Raw genomic sequence first — 20,594 nt, forward strand, 5'->3', positions numbered from 1 at the left:
CCTGGAATCTTGCACCACTCAGAGATTGGGGTGGCACAAACACACTTCCGGGCTGCAGTGGCGTAGCGTGGGGGGTGCAGGGGGGCCGGCGGCACCGGGCGCAACATCTGGGGGGGCGCGCTTGCACTCGCAGCTCTCTGCCCCTACCTAAATCCACGGGTTAGGGGGCGCAAATTACTTGCCTTGCCCCGGGTGCTGACAACCCACGCTACACCACTGCCGGGCTGAAGTACTTTCAAGATCCCACCACCTCCCCAGTGACCATGAGATGATCCTCTAGGCTCCACCCCTCCTCAAGTAAAAAACTCAGAAGCTCCCACCCCACGGATCAAGCACTTTTTAAAATCGTGTTAGCCAATCCATTTGCTGGCGGAGGCCTCTGGCTATCTACATTCTGGATTTCTCTCTGTTCTGCTGCTGGATGATTCAAGCTTCTTTTAGAGAGAGTCTGTCATACCCCAAGATGCGTATGTGTGACAATTCCAGAAGACAGTGGTGCAAATCCTATGTTTGCTAGTTGGGTCAGCTTTTGAGAAATGTAAATGCTTTCTTTTTTTAAAAAAAAAAGGAAAGGAAAGCAGCTTTCTTGCCCTTAAGGCTTAAAAAGTATTGTGCACAGCCTCAGTCTTCAGGCAGTGCAAGATTCAAGACCAACCCTCTCCTCTCAACGAGGTTCTTCCAGGCGGCTGAAAAATCTCCCGTGAGAAATTTCAGCTCGGCTCGATTTTGCAACATCAAATTGTTTTCGAAATTGCGCACAGCCTTGGGCAGGCCTGCCAAACCAAAGCCAGCCCAGGGGAGGTTATATTGCTATTGTCTCCCTCTGGGTTCTTGAACTGATGTGTGTGTGTCGAGATAAAAAAAAAAATCGTCCAGTAGCACCTTAGAGACCAACTAAGTTTGTTCTGGGTTGTGTGTGTGTGTGTGTATCTCACCCCCACCTTGATTTTCTGCCAGGATCTGCCTCAGTCTGTCAACACATAACGGGAGCCAAGAAAAGACAGCAGGCAAGAAACGCAAACAACCGCACCTCAAACTGTGAGTAGCTCTGCAGCAGGAGAGGGACAGAATAGGCTTGTGGAACCATCTTGTCTCTAGGGTGGCGGAGGGTCAGAGAACTCAGGATAGGGGAAGAAAGTCACATTATTGGTTCACATTATCGGATGAATCCACCTTATTTGCCCTTTCCAAAGCAATGGGCAAACAGAAAGGCAGCTATCCTTCACACTTCTTTGAATTTTAGTATGCAGTTCTCCAGCCAAGTCATGTGTACAAAAATGCACATATGTCAGAATAACACTAAAATCCATTTTATCTGGGAAAGTAGAAATATTGGGCAAAATTAATGTTCAAAGAGGTGAAATTCACACTAAAATACCATGCTGATTAATCTTCCTTTTTTAAAATTGCAAGCTAATCTGGAGGACCGAATTGAAGAATGAGAAAAATGAGAAACTGAGCGGAGCTGAAATTGAGGGGTTTGCCCATCCCTATAGAGGATGCCCTTCCCCCTTCTTGAAGGGTTGTCTGGTCCAAGTTGAATTCAAAAGATAAATAACCTTCAGAAGGGAAAGCAGAGCAGCATCAGAAGCCTTGAAGTGTCCCATCAACATTTAGCACCTGAAGAGTAAACAAAGGAGGCCCATAGCAGGTCACCTGATCAAAAGCCACTTCCAAGCTGTTGCCATCTTTCAGGTGGGCGTCAACTGCAGATTGGTAAATTCAGGCTGTGCAAATCAAGTGGATTTGGCCCTCTTATGTAACAACCTCCCTCAGTAAACACATCAAGAAACTCAAGAGCAAAGTCAGCAAAGTGACAGGAAACTGCACTGGATAACAATTGCCTGAGCCAATGTCCTATTAATCTCCCTGCCAACAAGTCAAAACCAATGCTCAATACTCTTTATAACCACCCTGCAAATTTGTGCAAAATAATTAGGACGGACGGATACTCAACAGGTCGCCTGGAAACGGCCACAGTGTGGTGGTGAGATGTGTTTCGTTTATATCTAAAATTACAGTGGTACCTCAGTTTACAAACTTAATCCTTTCTGGAAGTCCGTTCTTAAACCGAAACTGTTCTTAAATCGAGGCGCTCTTTCCCTAATGAGGCCTCCTGCTGCTGGTTCCCTTCCACCGTTCGGCTTCCATTCTTAGACCGAGGTAAAGTTCGCAAACCGGGACACTACTTCCGGTTTTGTGGAGTTCGTAAACCGAATCGTTCGTAAACAGGACTGTTATTAAACCGAGGTACCACTGTATCCTTCTTAAGATTGCATCAATGCCTATAAATTAGCATGTGCCATTTTTTCCCATGCCTGCGTCTTCTCTTGAAATGATGTGTTCCCTCTTTTCTGGCAATTCATAAGCAGCCACCTATTTGTTGCTCAGTTCCAATCCTGGACTGTTTTGCTGAAAGGAGGTGGCTGACAGCCAGGCTGAAGCGGAAATTGAGGCTTCCCATTGGAATAATCTTTCTGAGACGTCTCCATTTATTCAAAACTTTTTTTTTTAATGTCTTTTCTGGGCCTGTTTTCATGCTTCTGATATGTTTGATTGCTGTCCTGAGAAATACGTTGCAGTGTTTTTTGTTAGTTTTAATTATTTGGATTGCAATCCTATAGTCAGCAACTTGGCATTAAGTTCCCACTGAACTCAATGGGATTTAAAACTTCTGAACAGAAGCAAAAGGTTGTGTTGTTAACCATTCATTATAAACTGTCCCGGGACATGTTGAAACAGAAGGGTGGGGTGGCGTTCAGCGCTTTCCACCAAATAAATATATGATGAAATATGGCGTATTGCAAAAGCACAGTATATTTCAATGTCACCTAACCGCCTCTGTACTTGCAACAAGTTTATAACATTAAAAAACCCATCACATGTTGAAGCACATCGCTGTAATCCTCAAAGGCGAAAATCCAGTAATCCTCTGGCGAATTCTTTGCATCATCTGATGGGAAGGGTGAAGTATTAAGGTAGTTCCAACAAAAGGCAAATCCTCTCAGATCATGTGCTGGGAACTGCAGCTCTAAAACTTAGCAGAGGGCCAAAACAGGGTGTGAGATCAGTTGTTTCCTCACACTACACTTTAAAACAGCCTCCCCTCCCCCCCCCCCAGTTTTGACTGAAGCTATGTCTCTGGGGGGAGCAGAGGGGAATAAGACAGTTGCAGCTGCTATCTGTGCTCTCTCTCTCTCCCCCCCCCCCCCATCGTAGACCATAGAGGTCCATGGAAGGTGTGTAGGAACAGACTAAATATTTCCTCCTCTGCCTGCCACTGCTTTGATCAAAATCCAAGACCATCCCATTGGCACCCACTTTATGAAAGTTTGTGGTGAGATCTCCTACATCGAATCTGTTCTTGCAGGTCCTCAGCTTCAGCGGCAAGCCCACATCAAGCTCAGTTCTAGCTCTGCTAACTCATTTTCAACCTCCTAGATTCCCCTCCCGCCTTCTCTCTCTCTCTCTCTCTCTCTCTCTCTCTCTCTCTCTCTCTCTCTCACACACACACACACACACACACACACACACACACACCTTAAATTCCTTTTCTCAATAGTCAAGATCACAGCAGGGCGGTCATGTGTCCTACATTAGAGAGGGAATCCTCTATTTTTCTCTATTTGAATAGCTGTGGGTCCAAGTCTGATGTAAAGATTATTTATTTCATAACATTTATAAACCTTACTTTTTAAAAGACATCTGAAGGCAACCCTGTTTAGGGAAGTTATTAGTATTTAATGCTGTGTTGTTTTTAACACTCGATTGGGAGCTGCTCAGAGTAGCTGGGGAAACTCAGCCAGATGGGTGGGGTATAAATAATAAATTATTATTATTACAGTGGTACCTCTGGTTACGTACTTAATTCGTTCCAGAGGTCCGTTCTCAACCTGAAACTGTTCTTAACCTGAAGCACTATACTTTAGCTAATGGGGCCTCCAGCTGCCGCCGTGGCGCGATTTCTGTTCTCATCCTGAAGCAAAGTTCTTAACCTGAGGTAATATTTCTGGGTTAGCGAAGTCTGTAACCTGAAGCGTCTGTAACCTGAAGCGTATGTAACCCGAGGTACCACTGTATTATAATACTAATCCTTCGCTTTTTCTTTACAGGGCCATGTAGATGAATGCAACTGGTGTGATGTTTCTGACTTTCTACACTAGTATCTGTTTAATTCATAGCTTCCTTAAGTTTTTCCCACACTGAAATTAAGGGTTTAATTAGGGGATTAAGTTTTGCTGCCAATGTTTCAACAGTCTTTGAATAGTTTTGATGGAATACAATATTTAAAGTATTATTTAAAAAACTAAAAAGTTTGGCAATGTTTAGTGCTCCAAGGCTGTTTCAGTGTGAGGCGGTTGGTGCCTGGTTTTGTTTCTTGTTATACTCACTCCCCAAATGACAGTAGGAAGAGCAGAAGGCAGGGAAGTTCAGCTCATCCGACTCCTTTGCCCCTTGGGATGCTCAGCAGTCCAGTTTACAGAGCACCACCTACTTGGAGGAAACATAGGTTCTGGCTGGAAGGCTGCAGTCCTCTCAGGTTACGCTGATGATTATTTCCAGATGAAACTGCACATTCCACATGTCATGTGCTTTTTCTTGAATATAGCCATCAGCTCAAAGATATACTTACCCTTGAAACTTTGCTTACAGCAGGAAGGTACCACAAAGCTCATTCGGCCTAACCCCCTGCTGATGCAGGAAATCATTTGCTGACACTCAACACTAATGTTGTTAAATTAATAAAGGACGAGGACGAGAAAGCTTTTCAATAAAAGTATTTATTAATGGTGGGAATACAAGATATGAGCAGAGTATCAACCTGACGATTTGGGACGGTTTTTTAAGTGCATGTCATGTACTCTGCTTAAGTAATGCACAATATATGTCTTTGCTAAAATTCTATAAAAAGTGGGCTTCTTTGAGACCAGATCGTTCTATTTTTAAAAAGCCTCTCCAGGGTCAAAGCAGGATAGAGAGAGGAGAGACAAGAGAGAGAGAGAGAGAGAGAGAGAGAGAGAGAGAGAGAGGCAAAAAAGAGACGTTCCATCCTTTTGGAATGTAACAACCAGATTTTCTTGAACTCCTTCCTGCATCTGCTGTCTAGGAAGGGAGGTCAAGGATTCACAGCTTACTGAGCTATAAATTGAGCTGAACATTAGTTTGTGCTTGTTCTAGACACAGGCTGATAAGAAGTGACAGCTCCAAAGCTACACAGTGGCTGGAAAAACTACATAGCAGCACTTTGGGAAACTGGCTGTTTCTTGAAGGGGTCATGAAGGCATCTTGGCTTGATCTTCGTCTTTACACCATCAAGGCACATGGTGGCATCTTCCAGAGACAACACTAGGTGTTCTCCTGGCACCAAACAGTTTGCAATCTAAAACAAACAATGGGGAGAGCAGGGGAGGGAATGATGTGGGCAGATGCCATCGCATTCATATCCACACCATTTAAAAGGACACTTGTTGCCCCAAAGAACTCTGGGAACTGTAGTTTAATCCTCACAGAGCATTCTTGGTAAACTACAGTTCCCAGGACTCTTGGGGAGGAAGTCATATGCTTTAAATGTTGGTGGGGATGTGGCTGTATTTGAAGCTTTGTTACAGTAGGGAATGAAGATTATGAGATTATACCAAAGGCCCCAAAGGAAATATGGGTTTTGAAGGAAGGGGAAATAGTGCCAGCTTCAGATTCCACGGGGTCCACGGGCCCCCCCTGCTCATTTTCACTGCTGTTGCTGTTCCCCATTCACTAGTCCTCTTTCTCTGGGCGCTGCTCAAGCCACACAACTGCCCAGAGAGAGCAGGTAAGGGAGTGGAGCCTACTGTTTGTTGGGGGAGTGGGTAGTACTGTGGTCTAAACCACTGAGCCTCTTGAGCTTGCGGATTGGAAGGTCGGCAGTTCAAATCCATGCAAACGGGTGAGCTTCTGTAGCTCTGTCCCAGCTCCTGCCAACCTAGCAGTTTGAAAGCACACCAGTACAAGTAGATAAATAGGTACTGCTGTGGTGGGAAGGTAAACAGCATTTCTGTGCATTCTGGCACTTGTCATGGTGTCCCGTTGCACCAGAAGCAGTTTAGTCATGCTGGCCACATGACCCAGAAAGCTGTGCACAAACACTGGCCCCTCAGCTGGAAGCGGGTTGAGTGCCACATCCCATAGTTGCCTTTGACTGGACTTAACTGTCCAGGGGCCCTTTACCTTTTTACCTTCTCCTTGTTCCTGACACTACTCACTTGCCAAGAGGGGACAACTGAATGGGCAGCAATGGCAAGGAGAAGCAGCACCAAGGCAAGGGGCTTCACACACATACACACGGCTCTGCTAGACCATTGATATTTTTGGGTGGGATTCAATCATATACCAACAAATACAGGTTGCACCATTATAGTTAATTAGGCAGTCTTGAACAACAAAACCACTTATCCAAAGATCAGACTTTTGCAATATGAAAAGTAACACAGAAATCCACTTTTTGTAATAAGAAAAATGATGGGAAGTGCAGAATAACACTTGGTTTGACACAGGATCGTCTAACCTCCCTGCAAACAAATCAGCACAAATGCTCAATAAACAGCTCTTCTGGAAGTGTCCACCTACACACCAGCAGGGAATGTCAAGGAAGACTTGTCCGCTAGGGAGAAAGCTGAATAGTATTGTGCATGTTCAGGAGCGTTTGTGGACATGGGAAACAATCCAAGAATCATGGCTTCTGTATTTTGTCTCTTTTCTATTAACTAGAACTAGATCTGTTCATCAAACAAGAAACCCCGTGAGTGGAACTGATATTAAGAATCTGAAGCAAAGGTAGTAGATTCCATAGAATGGGAATAAAAGGAGACTCACCCAAAAAGAGAAGTCAGAGAGATCAAATCTCTGTCCGGAAGTGCAGGGTCGTTCCTTCCATCTGCCTCTTGTAATCGGCATCAAAGCGCTCGTTTTGAGCCACTGTGAACTTGTTCTTCCAATCACCAGTGATTCCTGGGGTTGAAATGGGAAGAAATGGGAGTCAAGACACTGGCAATTAAAGAGGGACAAGATAGACACGAACATTACTACCTAAAGACCTGTCAAATATGATGGATAAAAGAGGAACGGGGAGGGCCCCTTCTCCAGCTGTTGGAGAGTTAGAAGGACAAAGCCTGAGATTTGGGGGCCGGGTTTGCCAGAGGAAAAAGCTGCAGGCTAGAAAGGCAGAGAGAGAGAAAGAGTTGTGGCTGATTTTTGCTTGAATCCAAGCCTGTGGCTGTGGTAGAAACAAGACCCTTTTGATGTACTGATGCTGTGAACCCCTCCATTGCAGGCTCAGGATGTATGTATGTGTAAATAAACCATATATCATAAAGATACCACAGTCTCCACTGTGCCTCATTTCCAAAAGGAAACATGGACCCTGCGGTGAACCCCTAGGACCGCTGGAATCTCAGCCCTCTTCAGCCCATCCCTCCAGGTGTCAGTGCAGCTTACCTTTCCTCATGAAAGGGGAGATACTGTGGTCCATAATCGTGGCAGGGATGCTTGTGTAATTGGCCATTTGGTTCTTCTGCATCTCTTTGAAGGAGGTGTGGTGAGCAATCTTCTCAACCAGGTGGTCATTAGGGGGCCTCTCCAGGAATTCCATTATTTTTCGGATCTCCCGCTGAGGATTCTAGAAGATAAGCAATGATTGGGGGTTGATGCCAGGGGACTTGGGTTAATAAATTAATAATAATAATTTATTATTTATACCCCACCCATCTGGCTGGGTTTCCCCAGCCCTGGGTTGGGAAAGGAAGACAGGGGAGAAGGACACAGTATACAGAATGGGAATACCCAGGTGGACCTCCCAATTTCCCAACCTGGGAACCGTCATTTTGTCTGGTGCACCCTGGCAAATGATGCTCCGGCCCTCTAGACACCACAGTTCCTTCTGACACACTGCATGCATGCGCGATACATTCTATATGTGCTATGTTTACATTTTGAACATTTTGGTGGCTTTGCTTGCCGTTGCAGCAGAACTGGCGTTGAAAGGGTTATACCGGGGAGGGCCAGAGACCGATGCTGCGTGAGGGGTGGGGACCTTGCCTCTTTCAAGTCTTCATAGAAAAGGTAGAGCATCTTATGTTCATTCCTCTTGTCCCACCAGCCTTTGACATGGTCGTACCAGGATCCAAAAGAGACTGAGGAGAGAGAGATTATGGGCTTCCGTGAGAACCTTTCTAGAAACGAGGAAATTCTGGCCTCTGCTGGGTAAAGGCTGCAACTCAGTACTATAGCTTCTTTTTTCCCTTTTTTGGACTGCAATACCCATCTTCCCTGACCATTAGTCAGGACAGCTGGGGCTGATGGAAGTGGTAGTCTAAAACACGGCACATTTCCCACACACATAAGGATCAAGGTTCCATCTTCAGAACTGGGGAAAGTCTGACAGACACCTTGAAGAGCTGCTGTCAGTCAGATTATCACGATCTGACTCAATATAAGGAAGCTTCATCATTTGTTTATCTCATTCTACCGCTACCTGCCCAGAAGCAATGGGAATCCAGAGGAGCAATGCCTGGATATGAACCTTCACACTCACAAAGCTCCTCCAAACCAGGTAAGATCTATGTAAAACACTTGCTCATAATTCCATATGGAATTTCATAATTTCTATATAGCAGGTGGGTCCAATGACATCTAGAAGATCACAAGTTTTCTGTCCTTGGCTTTCAGGGTCATTGCCCTCGCCCTCTGCCTCTGTCTCATCTCCCACAGTCCTTACTGTCTCCAGCCATAAACTTCTCCAGGAATTCGTCCCACGTTCCAGGATCAGGATGCACTTTTGCCATTTGGTAGAAGTAATAATACGAGACAGCCACGTCTTTGGCGTTTCTGGCCACGTAGATCATCTGTAGTGCAGAAAGTAGCATGCAGTTTAAATGGATGATCAGCATAATTTATTCTGCTTCTGCCAGTCAGGCAGAAGGGCAAGGGGCAATGCAAAGGTTTTGAAGTCCCTCCCCTTGGCTACTACAAAATGCTGCAAAGCCCTCCCCACCTCTGGTTTTTAAATTTTTACATTGCCCATAGGTTTTCAAGCCTGTTTTCATATGGACTAGTAACTTAGATATTTTCTAAATAAAGTATTTAAGTATCTTTCATATATAGACTAGAAACTTAGATTCCCTTTTTTGAAAACAGTAACCTTCTTCTGCATAGAATACACAGCCCTGCTGGCAACTTTGTGATCCTCCTTTCAAATTAACCTTCCAGCCCCTTTCTTCCACAGTGACCTCTTTCAGATCCCGCTCTTGATAGATTCAGGTGCCCATATACCCTCTCACCTTGCAATCCGTTTCCCAGAATGATTTTGGAAGCAATTGGACCGGAAGGTGTGTTTTAATTAGACACGGCCGAGGTGCTTTTCTGAGCAGATCAATGCCTGGAGGGAGGGAGGAAGGGAGGGAGGGGGAAAACAGAAGTCAATAAAGAGGCTTCTTTTCTCCCCATCTTTCACGACCTGTCCCCACAGCGTACCTTACGGCGAGGGACTCCTGGATTGCTGGCCTTCTGGGGCGTTTTACCTTTGGGAACTCCTTCAACAGCAAACTCCAAGAAAGGGACTCTCTGGTAGATGGGTTCGTTGCTGCATTTCTCCACATTGCCTTCTTTATAGATCAGGTCGATGACCTGGCTCACCCAGGTAGTTCCTGAAATGGCATGAAGGGGCGTTTTGCATAAATTCTCGATTGCAGTGCAGTTATGGAAAGCCAAGATTGAGGCTGCATACGCCCTACATTTAAAGCACGTGCAAACTACGTTTCCTCAAATAATTCTGGGTGCTGTACTTTGTTAAGGGTTTCTGGGCATTGTAACTTTGTAATGGGTCAATTACATTCGCCAGAACACTTTAAGGGGGGGGGGGGAGTGCTTTAAAACTTATATATGCCACCTGAGGGTACATATACAGTGGTACCTCGGTTTAAGAACAGTCCTGTTTATGAACTATTCGGTTTACGAATTCTGCAAAACCGGAAGTAGTGTCCTGGTTTGCGAACTTTACCTTGGTCTAAGAACGGAATCAGAACGGTGGAAGGGAACCGGCGGCAGGAGGCCTCATTAGGGAAAGTGCAACTCAGTTTAAGAACGGTTTCAGTTTAAGAACGGACTTCTGGAATGGATTAAGTTCGGAAACCGAGGTACCACTGTACACCCTACAGTCATGGCTGTAGCCCAGGTGGGGGCAGCTGCCCCCCAAATCAAGTAAATAAATAGAAATACTTAACTAACTGACTAATTGCATCACAAATATCTGGGTTCTGCCCCCCCCCAGCATAAAGCATGCCCCCCTTAAAATAAATCCCATGCATACAGGTAAAGTACATATCCTCCCCAAAAGAAGTCTGGAAACTGTGTGATGGTGGACTGGGGGAGGGGAGTCCTGTTTTAACTATTTATTTAACGCAGGTGGCACTGTGGGTTAAACCACAGAGCCTAGGGCTTGCTGATCAGAAGGTCGGCGGTTCGAATCCCCGCAATGGGGTGAGCTCCCGTTGCTCGGTCCCTGCTCCTGCCAACCTAGCAGTTCGAAAGCACGTCAAAGTGCAAGTAGATAAATAGGTACCGCTCCTGTGGGAAGGTAAACGGCATTTCCGTGTGCTGCTCTGGTTCGCCAGAAGCGGCTTAGTCATGCTGGCCACATGACCCGGAAGCTGTACGCCCTCGGCCAATAAAGCGAGATGAGCGCCACAACCCCAGAGTCGGTCATGACTGGACCTAACGGTCAGGGGTCCCTTTACCTTGTGCTTTTATCTCATGTTTTAATACACTGCCCAGAGATCTTTTGAAGAATGGGCGGTATACAAATGTAATAAATAAAGGAATTCTTAGTGTAAGGATTAGAGATATATTACAACTGTTATATGGCACTCTGCACGAGCCCAAAATTTGCCCCAGTCCTCCAATGGATCTCCTCTATTTTGTTTCCCCCCCTCGGTTCGGGGGAACTGCCTGCACAGCCCTAAATCCAGCACTGACAACAACTGCACAGTTATGTCCCTGTTTTCACCAGGGAAATCCTTGCTTCCCACCTCGACAACCGGCATATTTGTACAGCCACAAGTCTGCAAAGAACGTGATCCCTTTTAAGCTGTCGTCTTGGAAGCCATTGCTATTTGGAGGCTGTGTTAGACCATGTAACATTACCTCAAGGGCTCAGCACCTTTTCACAGAAGCCCAGAATTGTGGAGTTGGAAGTGAACCAATGAGGCATTTTAGTTAAGGTTACCAGCTTTTTTTCAGTGAATCCGGGGACACTTTTCAACTTCAATAGATTTTGTATGGGGACTGATTTGTAAATCTGGGGACTGTCCCCAGGTAACAGGGACGTCTGGTAACCTTGATTTTAGTCCAACTAAATGCAGGCATCGCATCTTTCCCTCCCATTGAGTGGGACGCAGCCCAAGACATTCACTCACCAGACTTGGGGTACGTGGAGATCAGCAAGTCCCCCGGATGAACTTGGAAGTCCTTCACCTCTTCCAAGACATCAGCAAACGTCTTGATCATGCCAACCCCCTGGACATAAACCAGTGGCGGGCGCTCCGGCTCTGCATTGGGCTTCATCCTGGCAGAAAAGGGGAGTTAAAGGAAAGTGGGCTGCTTGCACCCTTGGGCAGAGTGAGTCCCCCCCCCCGCCGCCATGCAAGGAAGGTGTACAATACATGAGTGGAATCTGAGCTTGAAATTCAACCAAACGTTACGCAACATCTGGCATTCGCTACCTTCCCCTTTGACTGGAGTTGGCAGGGATTTCTGAGGCTGGGCTGAATAATAGGATCAGATAACTGCAAGGAACTGGGATTTCACTGCGAAGGAACTGAAATATCTGCTGAAGAAAAGGGAAAGTCTCACCCCCATCCTCAACCTCATTTGCCACCTGCAAGCGAAGCAATTTGTCCTCTCTCTCTGCGTCCTTTCTCGAGGGTCAGGACGGACCAGGATTTTTAAAAACAGCCTCATTATCCCATCCCTTTCTACAAGTCCTTCTGTGTTCAGTCGGTCTTTCTGCCTGGGAAATGGGTCGACGAGGATTGAAGCCTTCATGCAGGAAAATAAGACCCAGGCTCTCGCTCCCTCTCAGCCTTGAATACTAGTCGTCCACCAGGATATTGGACGGTCTTGTTCTGCCCTCATCATCCCAGGGACACCAGGAGTCCTGCTTGCCTTGTGCCCTGACAGCTCCTCGCTCCTCCACTGCCCGCAGTCCGGAGGCAGCTCAGCTTCCGCGGGTGTCGGTTACCTTGATCTTGATGCGCTGGTGATGGTTCGGCGGCTGGCGCTGATTTGGGAGCTGAAGCGCGCCGGAATCCGGTTTGTGGGGCGTGGACCAGCAATGGGCGGAGAAGATCTCCCGGGGTGAATTATTCCGGGGTGGGACAGTGGAGAGCTGGTAGCTTTGCCGAGGTGCCGCTGAGATCAAGGCAACCCTTCTGCTTCAGCAAAGCAGAGGGAAGGGTTTTCACTGTAAAACACTAAATATATATGGCAATCTTTGATGCTGGGAATTCCTACATCCCCACCCACCCCCCAAACAAAAACGAACCCAAAGCAGTGCTGGCATTCCGACCAAGGCTTAAGGGTTGCTTTCAAGCACGGTGGCTTAACGGAGTGCTGCCTCTTTAAGAGCTTCCCAGACCCCCAAGTGCCCTCTCTTCGCTTAGCCCCAGAGAGAATAGATCCCTCTTCCAGGTGTCTGTTCGGAAGGCTGCCAAGGAGCTTATGCAACAAGCCTGTTAAGTAACCTGCCCCTTCAGAGTCACCGTTCAACAGCCAACATAGTTTGGGTTGGACTTTCCTACTCATTTCTACAGGGAAAACACTCTGCACATGCTCAGGAGGTCAACTCTGCATGTTCTCACCTATCAGTGAGGACTGAAAATGGACTCAATTTAAGATCTGCGGTTAGACAGCAGTTTAAAATGGTTTCGAGGCCCCTCCGTGTGCACACTCTCTCAGCTCACCACCACCATGTTAAGTAAGCCCACTAATGATCTCTTGATACCAGGCTTCCCAAAACAATTTGGGTAGTTTTAATTTGAGCAATGGAAGAAGCCATTATAATGTGTTGATCTGGCTAGAGAAGCAACTTGGGTGTGCTGCAGGGGTCCTGATATGTCTCTGAAGCTGCCATGCCTGCTTGACTTCCGGCTTGCTTCCCACCTGTTCAACTTGTATATTTCGAAGCACATAGATGTCACAAGTGAGCCATAAAGTCTCCATTAGCCTCCCATTTCTGGCTCTACAAAGGTGCCATGGGCTTTGCTGGCACTTGGAGAGTTCGTACAATGTGCTATATGTTTAGTAGTGTGCACCTGTCTCACACCACGGGTGGCGTTGTGGGTTAAACCACAGAGCCTAGGACTTGCCGATCAGAAGGTCGGCGGTTCAAATCCCAGCGACGGGGTGAGCTCCCATTGCTCGGTCCCTGCTCCTGCCAACCTAGCAGTTCAAAAGCACGTCAAAGTGCAAGTAGATAAATAGGTACCGCTCCGGCGGGAAGGTAAACGGTGTTTCCGTGCGCTGCTCTGGTTTGCCAGAAGCGGCTTAGTCATGCTGGCCACATGACCCGGAAGCTGTACGCCGGCTCCCTCGGCCAATAAAGCGAGATGAGTGCCGCAACCCCAGAGTTGGTCACGACTGGATCTAATGGTCAGGGGTCCCTTTACCTTTACCTGTCTCACACAGGTAAAAAAAAGAGGCATTTCAATGCATAGCTGTCAATTTCCCCCTTTTCTTGCAAGGAATCCTATTCAGAATAAGGGAATTTCCCTTTAAAAAGAGGAAATGTTGACAGCTATGTTTCAATGCACATCTTTAAGCATGCTTTGCATAGTGCAAACATGGCAGACTGCACTCATATGATTGGCTCTGGTTCTCTATGGTATACACCCATATTTGGCTTAACAATCATGGGCCACCCAGTTGGGTCAAGGTTGAGTAAATATTAAAAATGCTTGTTTTATGATGTTATAACTTATTTCATGTTTATAGTTGTATATAAATGTTTCAGATGTGTTTATAGGGATGGGAGGAAGAATAACATATTTGTTCCTTTGCTCAAGGTGGTTGGTGGAAGGGGTTGAGAAACCTCTGGCTTAAAAAGGCTGTAGCTGAGAATTTTCCAGAAGCTTCCTACCAATCCAAATAGAGCTGGCCAGCCTACCATTAGGCAGAGTGAGATGGTCACCTCAGAAAGCTGGTTTTGCTTGTCATCAAAGGGCAGCAAACATCAAGTGCTCAAAAGGCAAACATTTAATTTTTTTACAGAAAATAGGTCTGCCAAGTACAATCTCAGGGGCGTAGAGGGTGGTAGTTGAATGTATCTGAAACAATAGAAAAAAGTTTCCCTCAGAGCAGCACCATAGAAACGCTTACATCAATGATATTTTGAGGAATTGGCAAGAGTTAGGCTCTTGGCTGTTGGGTTCTGAAACCCAAGAGAGCTGGCTGTGAGCCTAAGTGGACCAAGGAGTCTAGGAGTTAAGTTGTGAAACAGCAAACAAAGACCAGAGGAACCAGAAGAAGATGCTGCTTCAAAAGTTAGGAGTAAAAATCCCTGTTTAGGGCATTGCGATTTTGTGTGAGAGCGTGATCTCGCATGTTTTGCCCCAAAACGTGTGTTTTTGAGCTCTGTGATATTGCGCAGGTCACATGACTTGCTTGGGAGCACGGCTGGGAAGATGGACATCCCAGCTTCTGGCAACAACATGTACATTAAAATTAAAGCAGTATCATACCACTTTGAACAGTCGTTGCTTCCCTCAAAGAATCCTGGGAACTGTAGTTTGTTAAAGGTACAGAAAGTTTTTAGGACACCCTTATTCCCCTCACAATTCTTAGTGCGGTTTAACAATTATTCCCTCTTTGGGGACTTCTGGGGATTTTAGCTCTGTGAGGGGAATAAGGGTCCCCTAACAACGCTCAACACTCTACAATTGCCATGATTCTTTGGGGAGGGGGAGCCATGACTCTTTAAAGTGGTTTGATAACTGCTTTAAATGTATAGTACAGATGGGGTCCAAGTCAACAATCAAAAATAGGTAGCCAGTGTGTATTCATACCAGCAATAAGTTGCTCAGAGTGAGACATTAACTCTGAGGCCTCAATCATCAGAGCGCAGTGGGCCTCATGGAACACATTGTGAAATAAGCAAAGTAAATGCACATTACTACACAACAATAAGATCCATGATAAAAGACCATAGGTCCAGAGTCTATGGCTACCTACACATTAGTAGCTCAAAATGAAGCAAGAATGGTTTCCCCATACTGTGTTTCAAGTCACATTTTCATATTGCAGGAATGCCTTCACCTGATGTTCATTACCTGTATGGTTCCCTCACACCTGCAACCCCCGTCAACTCCTATTCATGAAGCTGCCATCTGCACATGCGCAATGGCTGTCTCAAATGACGTACATGCCTCAGTTTAACTGCTAAATGAATACGGCTTACGTTGTTGAATTGGATGTAAGCCGGTTTGAGGGGGAAACGCATCAAATAGCATTTCTCAATAAGCTGCAGGATATGTCTGGGCTGTGTCAAATGCCCTATGTACACACAGAGCCGTCTTTCCCATAGGGCTTAGTGGTGCATCGTGCCAGGGCACTGGCCTCTCAGGGGCGTCCCGGTGAGTGGGGGAGCTGCATGGCTTTGCCAGCGACCTCCCCTTTCCCTGCATGCCCACCAGCTGCGCCCCACCAACCATATGGCTGGCAGGTGCACAGCTTCCCTCCCAAGCCTCTGCAGGGATCACTCTTCTCCTGAGGAGGCTTGGGAGGGAAGCTGCGTACCTGCCAGCTATATGGTTGGCAGGGTGCAGCTTTCCTCCCAAGCCTCTGTGGGGATTGCTCTCCCGCAGTGGAATGGGGGAGAGTTGCATACCTCCAATGGCTGGCAGTGCGCAGCTCTCCCCACCCCCATCCATGGTAATTTGGGGCCACTGGGCAGATATTTGCACCCCAGCACCGCATCTGCTAAAGACAGCCCTGTGTACACAGCTTCAAACACCAGGTGTGGGGGTGTGCCCGAGTCAGTGTACAGTGGTACCTCAGGTTACAGACGCTTCAGGTTACAGACTCCGCTAACCCAGAAATAGTACCTTGGGCTAAGAACTTTAGGATGAGAACAGAAATCACACGGCAGCGGGAGGCCCCATTAGCTAAAGTGGTACCTCAGGTTAAGAACAGTTTCAGGTTGAGAACAGACCTCCGGAACGAATTAAGTTCTTAACCCGAGGTACCACTGTAATGGGAATGTAGAATCCGAGTAAAACCTGAGACCCTTCATCTCTCAATCTCAAGGTCGTGGGTTCCAGCTCCACATTGGGCAAAAGATTCCTGCATCGCAGGGGTTCAACCACCTGACTCTCGTGGTTCCTTCCAACTCCACAATTCTATGATTCTCGTGTCTCAGGGATAAATATATTGACTAATTTTAAGATTTATTTAACTTAATTTCTGGTTGGTAGTCAAAATAGTGTGGATTAGATATTGAGCAAGTTCTGCTGTCCATTGGGATGAAGAATGGTGGATCTGACATCCTCGACTGTTTTCCTGAATGTGCTTGTGTTTGCTTTAACAGGCAGTGTCACAGGGCTCCCACAGCTGTGCTTGTGGCTACTGCCTAGTTCTCTGTGGTAACGAGACAGACGTGGCCCTAGCATGAGTGTATTGGCTACCCCTGTGTCCTTGTTGCACATTGGCCTTGTCACCAATGCAGTTCCCTGATTGGGAGGCTGTAATTAACTTTGCTGTGAATCTCGTCCTTTACTTTTGCTGACAAAAAAATATGAACTGTCATCTCTGGTCATCAGTAGATTGGGCTGGAGGGAGCCACAAACTGCCCCCTCTTTGCATGAAAAGTGTTTTGATCTTCCATGATTCAGTAGCCAGCAGTTATGTGTGGTTGAGCCCTATCTTTACTTCTCAGTCATTCACCTTAACCTGAGGCCTTCATTCCACGAGCCAAAAAACAGCACACACTGGAGTTCAGGGACTTTTAGACTGTTGAACTCTTGCCTCAAAATTCCTTCTGAATTAGTAAGTAAGTAGTAAGTAAATTTTTATTTATACCCTGCCCTCCCCGACCAAGACCGGGCTAAAGGTGGCTAACATCAAATATCAAATACATTAAAACACAATCAAATGATTAAAGTACAGCTTAAATATTAGAATCAGGATAAAATTAAATGACTGCCCACGAATTACAGTGGTGCCTCGCAAGACGGAAAACCTGCTAGACGAAAGGGTTTTCCGTTTTTGAGCTGCTTCGCAAGACGATTTCCCCTATGGGCTTGCTTCGCAAGACGAAAACGTCTTGCAAGTCTTGCGATTTTTTTTCGCTCCCCCCCCCTTTTGCTAAGCCGCTAATAGCCTTTTAGCCGCTAAGCCGCTAAGCCTTTAATAGCCGCTAAGCCGCTAAGCCGCTAAACCGCTAATAGCGCTAATCCGCTAAGCCGCTAACAGGGTTGCTTCGTAAGACGAAAAAACCGCTAGACGAAGAGACTTGTGGAACGGATTAATTTCGTCTTGCGAGGCACCACTGTACAACCATAGGGGTCGGAAACCTCAAGTATTCATCAGGGCCAGCTATCCATGTTGGACCCACATGAGCCAATAAAAGGGCCTGGACCTGAACCAAAGGCCAGACGGAACAGCTCTGTCTTGCAGGCCCTGCGGAAGGATGTCAAGTACCGCAGGGCCCTGGTCTCCTGTGACAGAGTGTTCCACCAGACTGGGGCCAAAGCCGAAAAGGCCTTTACCCTGGTTGAGGCCAGTTTAACCTCCTTGAGGTCCGGGACCTCCAAGATATTATTATTTGTGGACCATAAGGTCCTCCGCGGGGCATACCAGGAGAGGCAGTCCCGTAAGTACAAGGGTCCTAGGCTGTATAGGGCTTTAAAGGTTAAAACCAGGACCTTAAACCTGACCCTGTACTCCACCGGGAGCCAGTGCAGCTGGCATAGCACTGGATGAATGTGGTCCTGCGGCAAGAACCCTGTAAGCACCCTCACAGCGACATTCTGTACCCACTGGAGTTTCTGGGTCAGCTTCAAGAGTAGTCCCGCATAGAGCAAGTTACAATAATTGAGCCTGGAGGTGACTGTCCCATGGATCACAGTGGTTAGATCAGGGTGAGAAAGGTAAGGGACCAGCTGCTTAGCACGGTAAAGGTGGGAAAATGTCACCTTTGCATTAGCTGCAACCTGTGCCTCCATAGAGGGGGATGTGTCGAAGGTTACACCCAAACTCCTGATGGAAGGCACTGGCACTAATTGAGCACTCACAAGAGATGGGAGTTGACCCCCATATATATCTTTGTTTGATGCAGGAATTAAAGAAAGTTCACATTCACTTCTGCAAGGACTGCTAGAATAATCTCTTTAGCAGCTTCTTCAGCTAAGGGGACATTTGATTGAATAGAAAATACTTTGCATGCTTTTTTGAAACGTGTTGGGGTTTTTTTGCACTTTCCAAAACAATATGCTATCTGAAACACAACCATCCTTCAAAATGCGCTTCTCCGAAATTTGCAGCACCGTTCTCCAGCAATGCAATTTGTTCAAAAATGCATACGTGAAAGTAAACTCCACACATCATTGTGTATATTAGTGAAAATAGCATTCCAAAGGACATTTTATTAGGAAAAACTGTCAAAGGTGTGCACATTGGGCAAAACCGTATATTAGAAGAAATTCACACGAAGATGCTGACGAATTTTACTGAAGACTCTTTTAAAAAATTGCACAGTAGCGTGGAAATGTGAATAATTTAAGATCTGAAAAATGTGAAACTGAGAGGAACCCAAACTGACAGATTTGCCTACCCCTAGTCGTAGGCGTGGGCCTGCCCAGCTGCAGCCCAGAATTCCACCTCTGGCACCTGTGCTATGTTTGTTCTTGTTTCTACTGACAGGAAAAAAATGTCTTGGCTGGTATTATAGTTTTACATTCTCCTATTCTGACCAGGCGAGTAAAAATGTCTGAGTTTGGGAAGCAGCGGGGCCTTCTCGGTTGTGACACAGCTGCTGTGGAATGCCATCCCCTGAGAAGACTGCCCAAGTCAAAGCCAGCAAATGCTAGGTCCGCATGCACAGACAAATAAAACATCCTTATTCCCAACAGACATTTTTAGGCCAAGGATTTGGGTGTAGATCTCTGTGTTCAGTTTGGCTTTTATTGTGTGGAATGTTCCTCACAGTGAGCTTTGTGTCATTTTACCTGATGTTTGGCTGCATTTTTATGGTTGTTTTGACAGCTGCTCGGCCTTTCATTTGGAAGGAAGGGCTGGGAAGATATTTCAAAACTAAATACATTAAAACATATTTGTTCTAGACTCGAAGGAAGTCTAAAATTATGTGGAGAAAAGGGTTTTGAAGACATTGGCTCCCCCTTGTGGCCCAGAATTTGACAACTGTGAGCAGCAGAGGCAGGCATGTGTTTGAAAAGCTAAATAAACATGTTATTGTTATAAATAATATCTATATTATTATTAATTTTTATTATATTTACATTATACTATTAATTAATATTCATAATATTTGATGTCATATTGTGTTTTCATTTGTTAGAAGCCGCTCAGAGAGTGTCTGGGCTAACCCAGACAGATGGGTGGCATATAAATAAATTGTTGTTGTTGTTGTTGTTGCAGCTGCGATCCTAAGCACCTATACCCACAAGAAAATGCTATTGCAATAAACAGGTTTATTTATCTATTGCAATAGATAAGGTTTATTTATTTATTGCAATAAACAGGTTTATCTAATTAAAAATGGATATGGGTTAGGAATATTAGACTTGGAGGAGTCACTTCTGAATGTTGTTGATACATAATACAAAGTTGCCAAAAGTTATTTGTAAGTCCTCTAGTTCTGGTCCCTAGTGAGGAAACACAAAAGGTCTGGAGGGTGGCAACATTAGACATGGGCCTTTTCCGCAGTGGCTGCCCATTTATGGAACTCTCCCCAGGAAGGTTCACTTGGCACCTTCATTATGCTGTACAGCTTTAGGCACCAGGCAAAAACAATCCTTTTTAAGCACGTTCCTATTGACCGTACATGTTTCTTTGATAGATTTAGTGTTTTTAGGATTTTGTGAGCTGCTTATGATTTGTGGTTTCAATTGTTGTAGAAGGCTTTTTGAATACTATAATAGGAAAGCATGTCATAAATGAAACTTTATAAGTTTATTATTAAGATTGTTTACTGATCTTCATTTGAGGGGCGGATGGGGCTCGCTAACCTGGGAAGGTAGCCCATCTAGGAGGACAACTCAGACCATAAACCTCTGATGCCTTGCGGGATATCGTTGGGAGAAGAAAAGGCTAAGGAGTGGACCCTACACAAATCTGGAGTAGAGTCCCACGAGGGTAGGATGGCAGCTTGTACGCCTCCTTCCGGCAACTCCTGCAGCCAAGCTGGTGCCAAACATATTGCTCTGCTTTCCTTTGGAGCACATCAGCAAGGCCGAGAGATGGATCTTGTCATCTGGGCAGCCCAGGACCTCCATACACACTGCCCAGGCTTGTGCCCCAGGGGTTCACTTCAGTGCTACCACCCTGGTTTGACT

General features: G+C 46.0%; 1 protein-coding gene across 2 annotated transcripts; it reads right to left on the reverse strand.

The window, feature by feature from the left end:
• Nucleotides 1–5,032: 5,032 nt before the first annotated feature.
• On the reverse strand, nucleotides 5,033–12,465 carry LOC114582458 (sulfotransferase 1A1-like). 2 transcript variants are annotated; one of them, XM_028703496.2, is made up of 9 exons: nucleotides 12,269–12,465; nucleotides 11,445–11,593; nucleotides 9,552–9,677; nucleotides 9,312–9,409; nucleotides 8,750–8,876; nucleotides 8,071–8,165; nucleotides 7,471–7,651; nucleotides 6,850–6,984; nucleotides 5,033–5,380 (listed from the first exon to the last, which is right to left on the reverse strand). In XM_028703496.2, exons 2-8 carry the CDS (start codon nucleotides 11,590–11,592, stop codon nucleotides 6,872–6,874), a joined length of 888 nt encoding a protein of 295 aa, XP_028559329.2. In that variant the 5' UTR covers nucleotide 11,593; nucleotides 12,269–12,465; the 3' UTR covers nucleotides 5,033–5,380; nucleotides 6,850–6,871. The 2 variants fall into 2 exon arrangements, with proteins under 2 accessions (XP_028559329.2, XP_077773265.1); XM_077917139.1 differs by lacking the exon at nucleotides 12,269–12,465 and adding an exon at nucleotides 11,881–11,904.
• Between the last annotated feature and the right edge of the window lie 8,129 nt (nucleotides 12,466–20,594).

This window comes from Podarcis muralis, chromosome 13 (genome assembly GCF_964188315.1).
Source record: "Podarcis muralis chromosome 13, rPodMur119.hap1.1, whole genome shotgun sequence".
In the NCBI taxonomy this organism is placed as follows: domain Eukaryota; kingdom Metazoa; phylum Chordata; class Lepidosauria; order Squamata; family Lacertidae; genus Podarcis; species Podarcis muralis.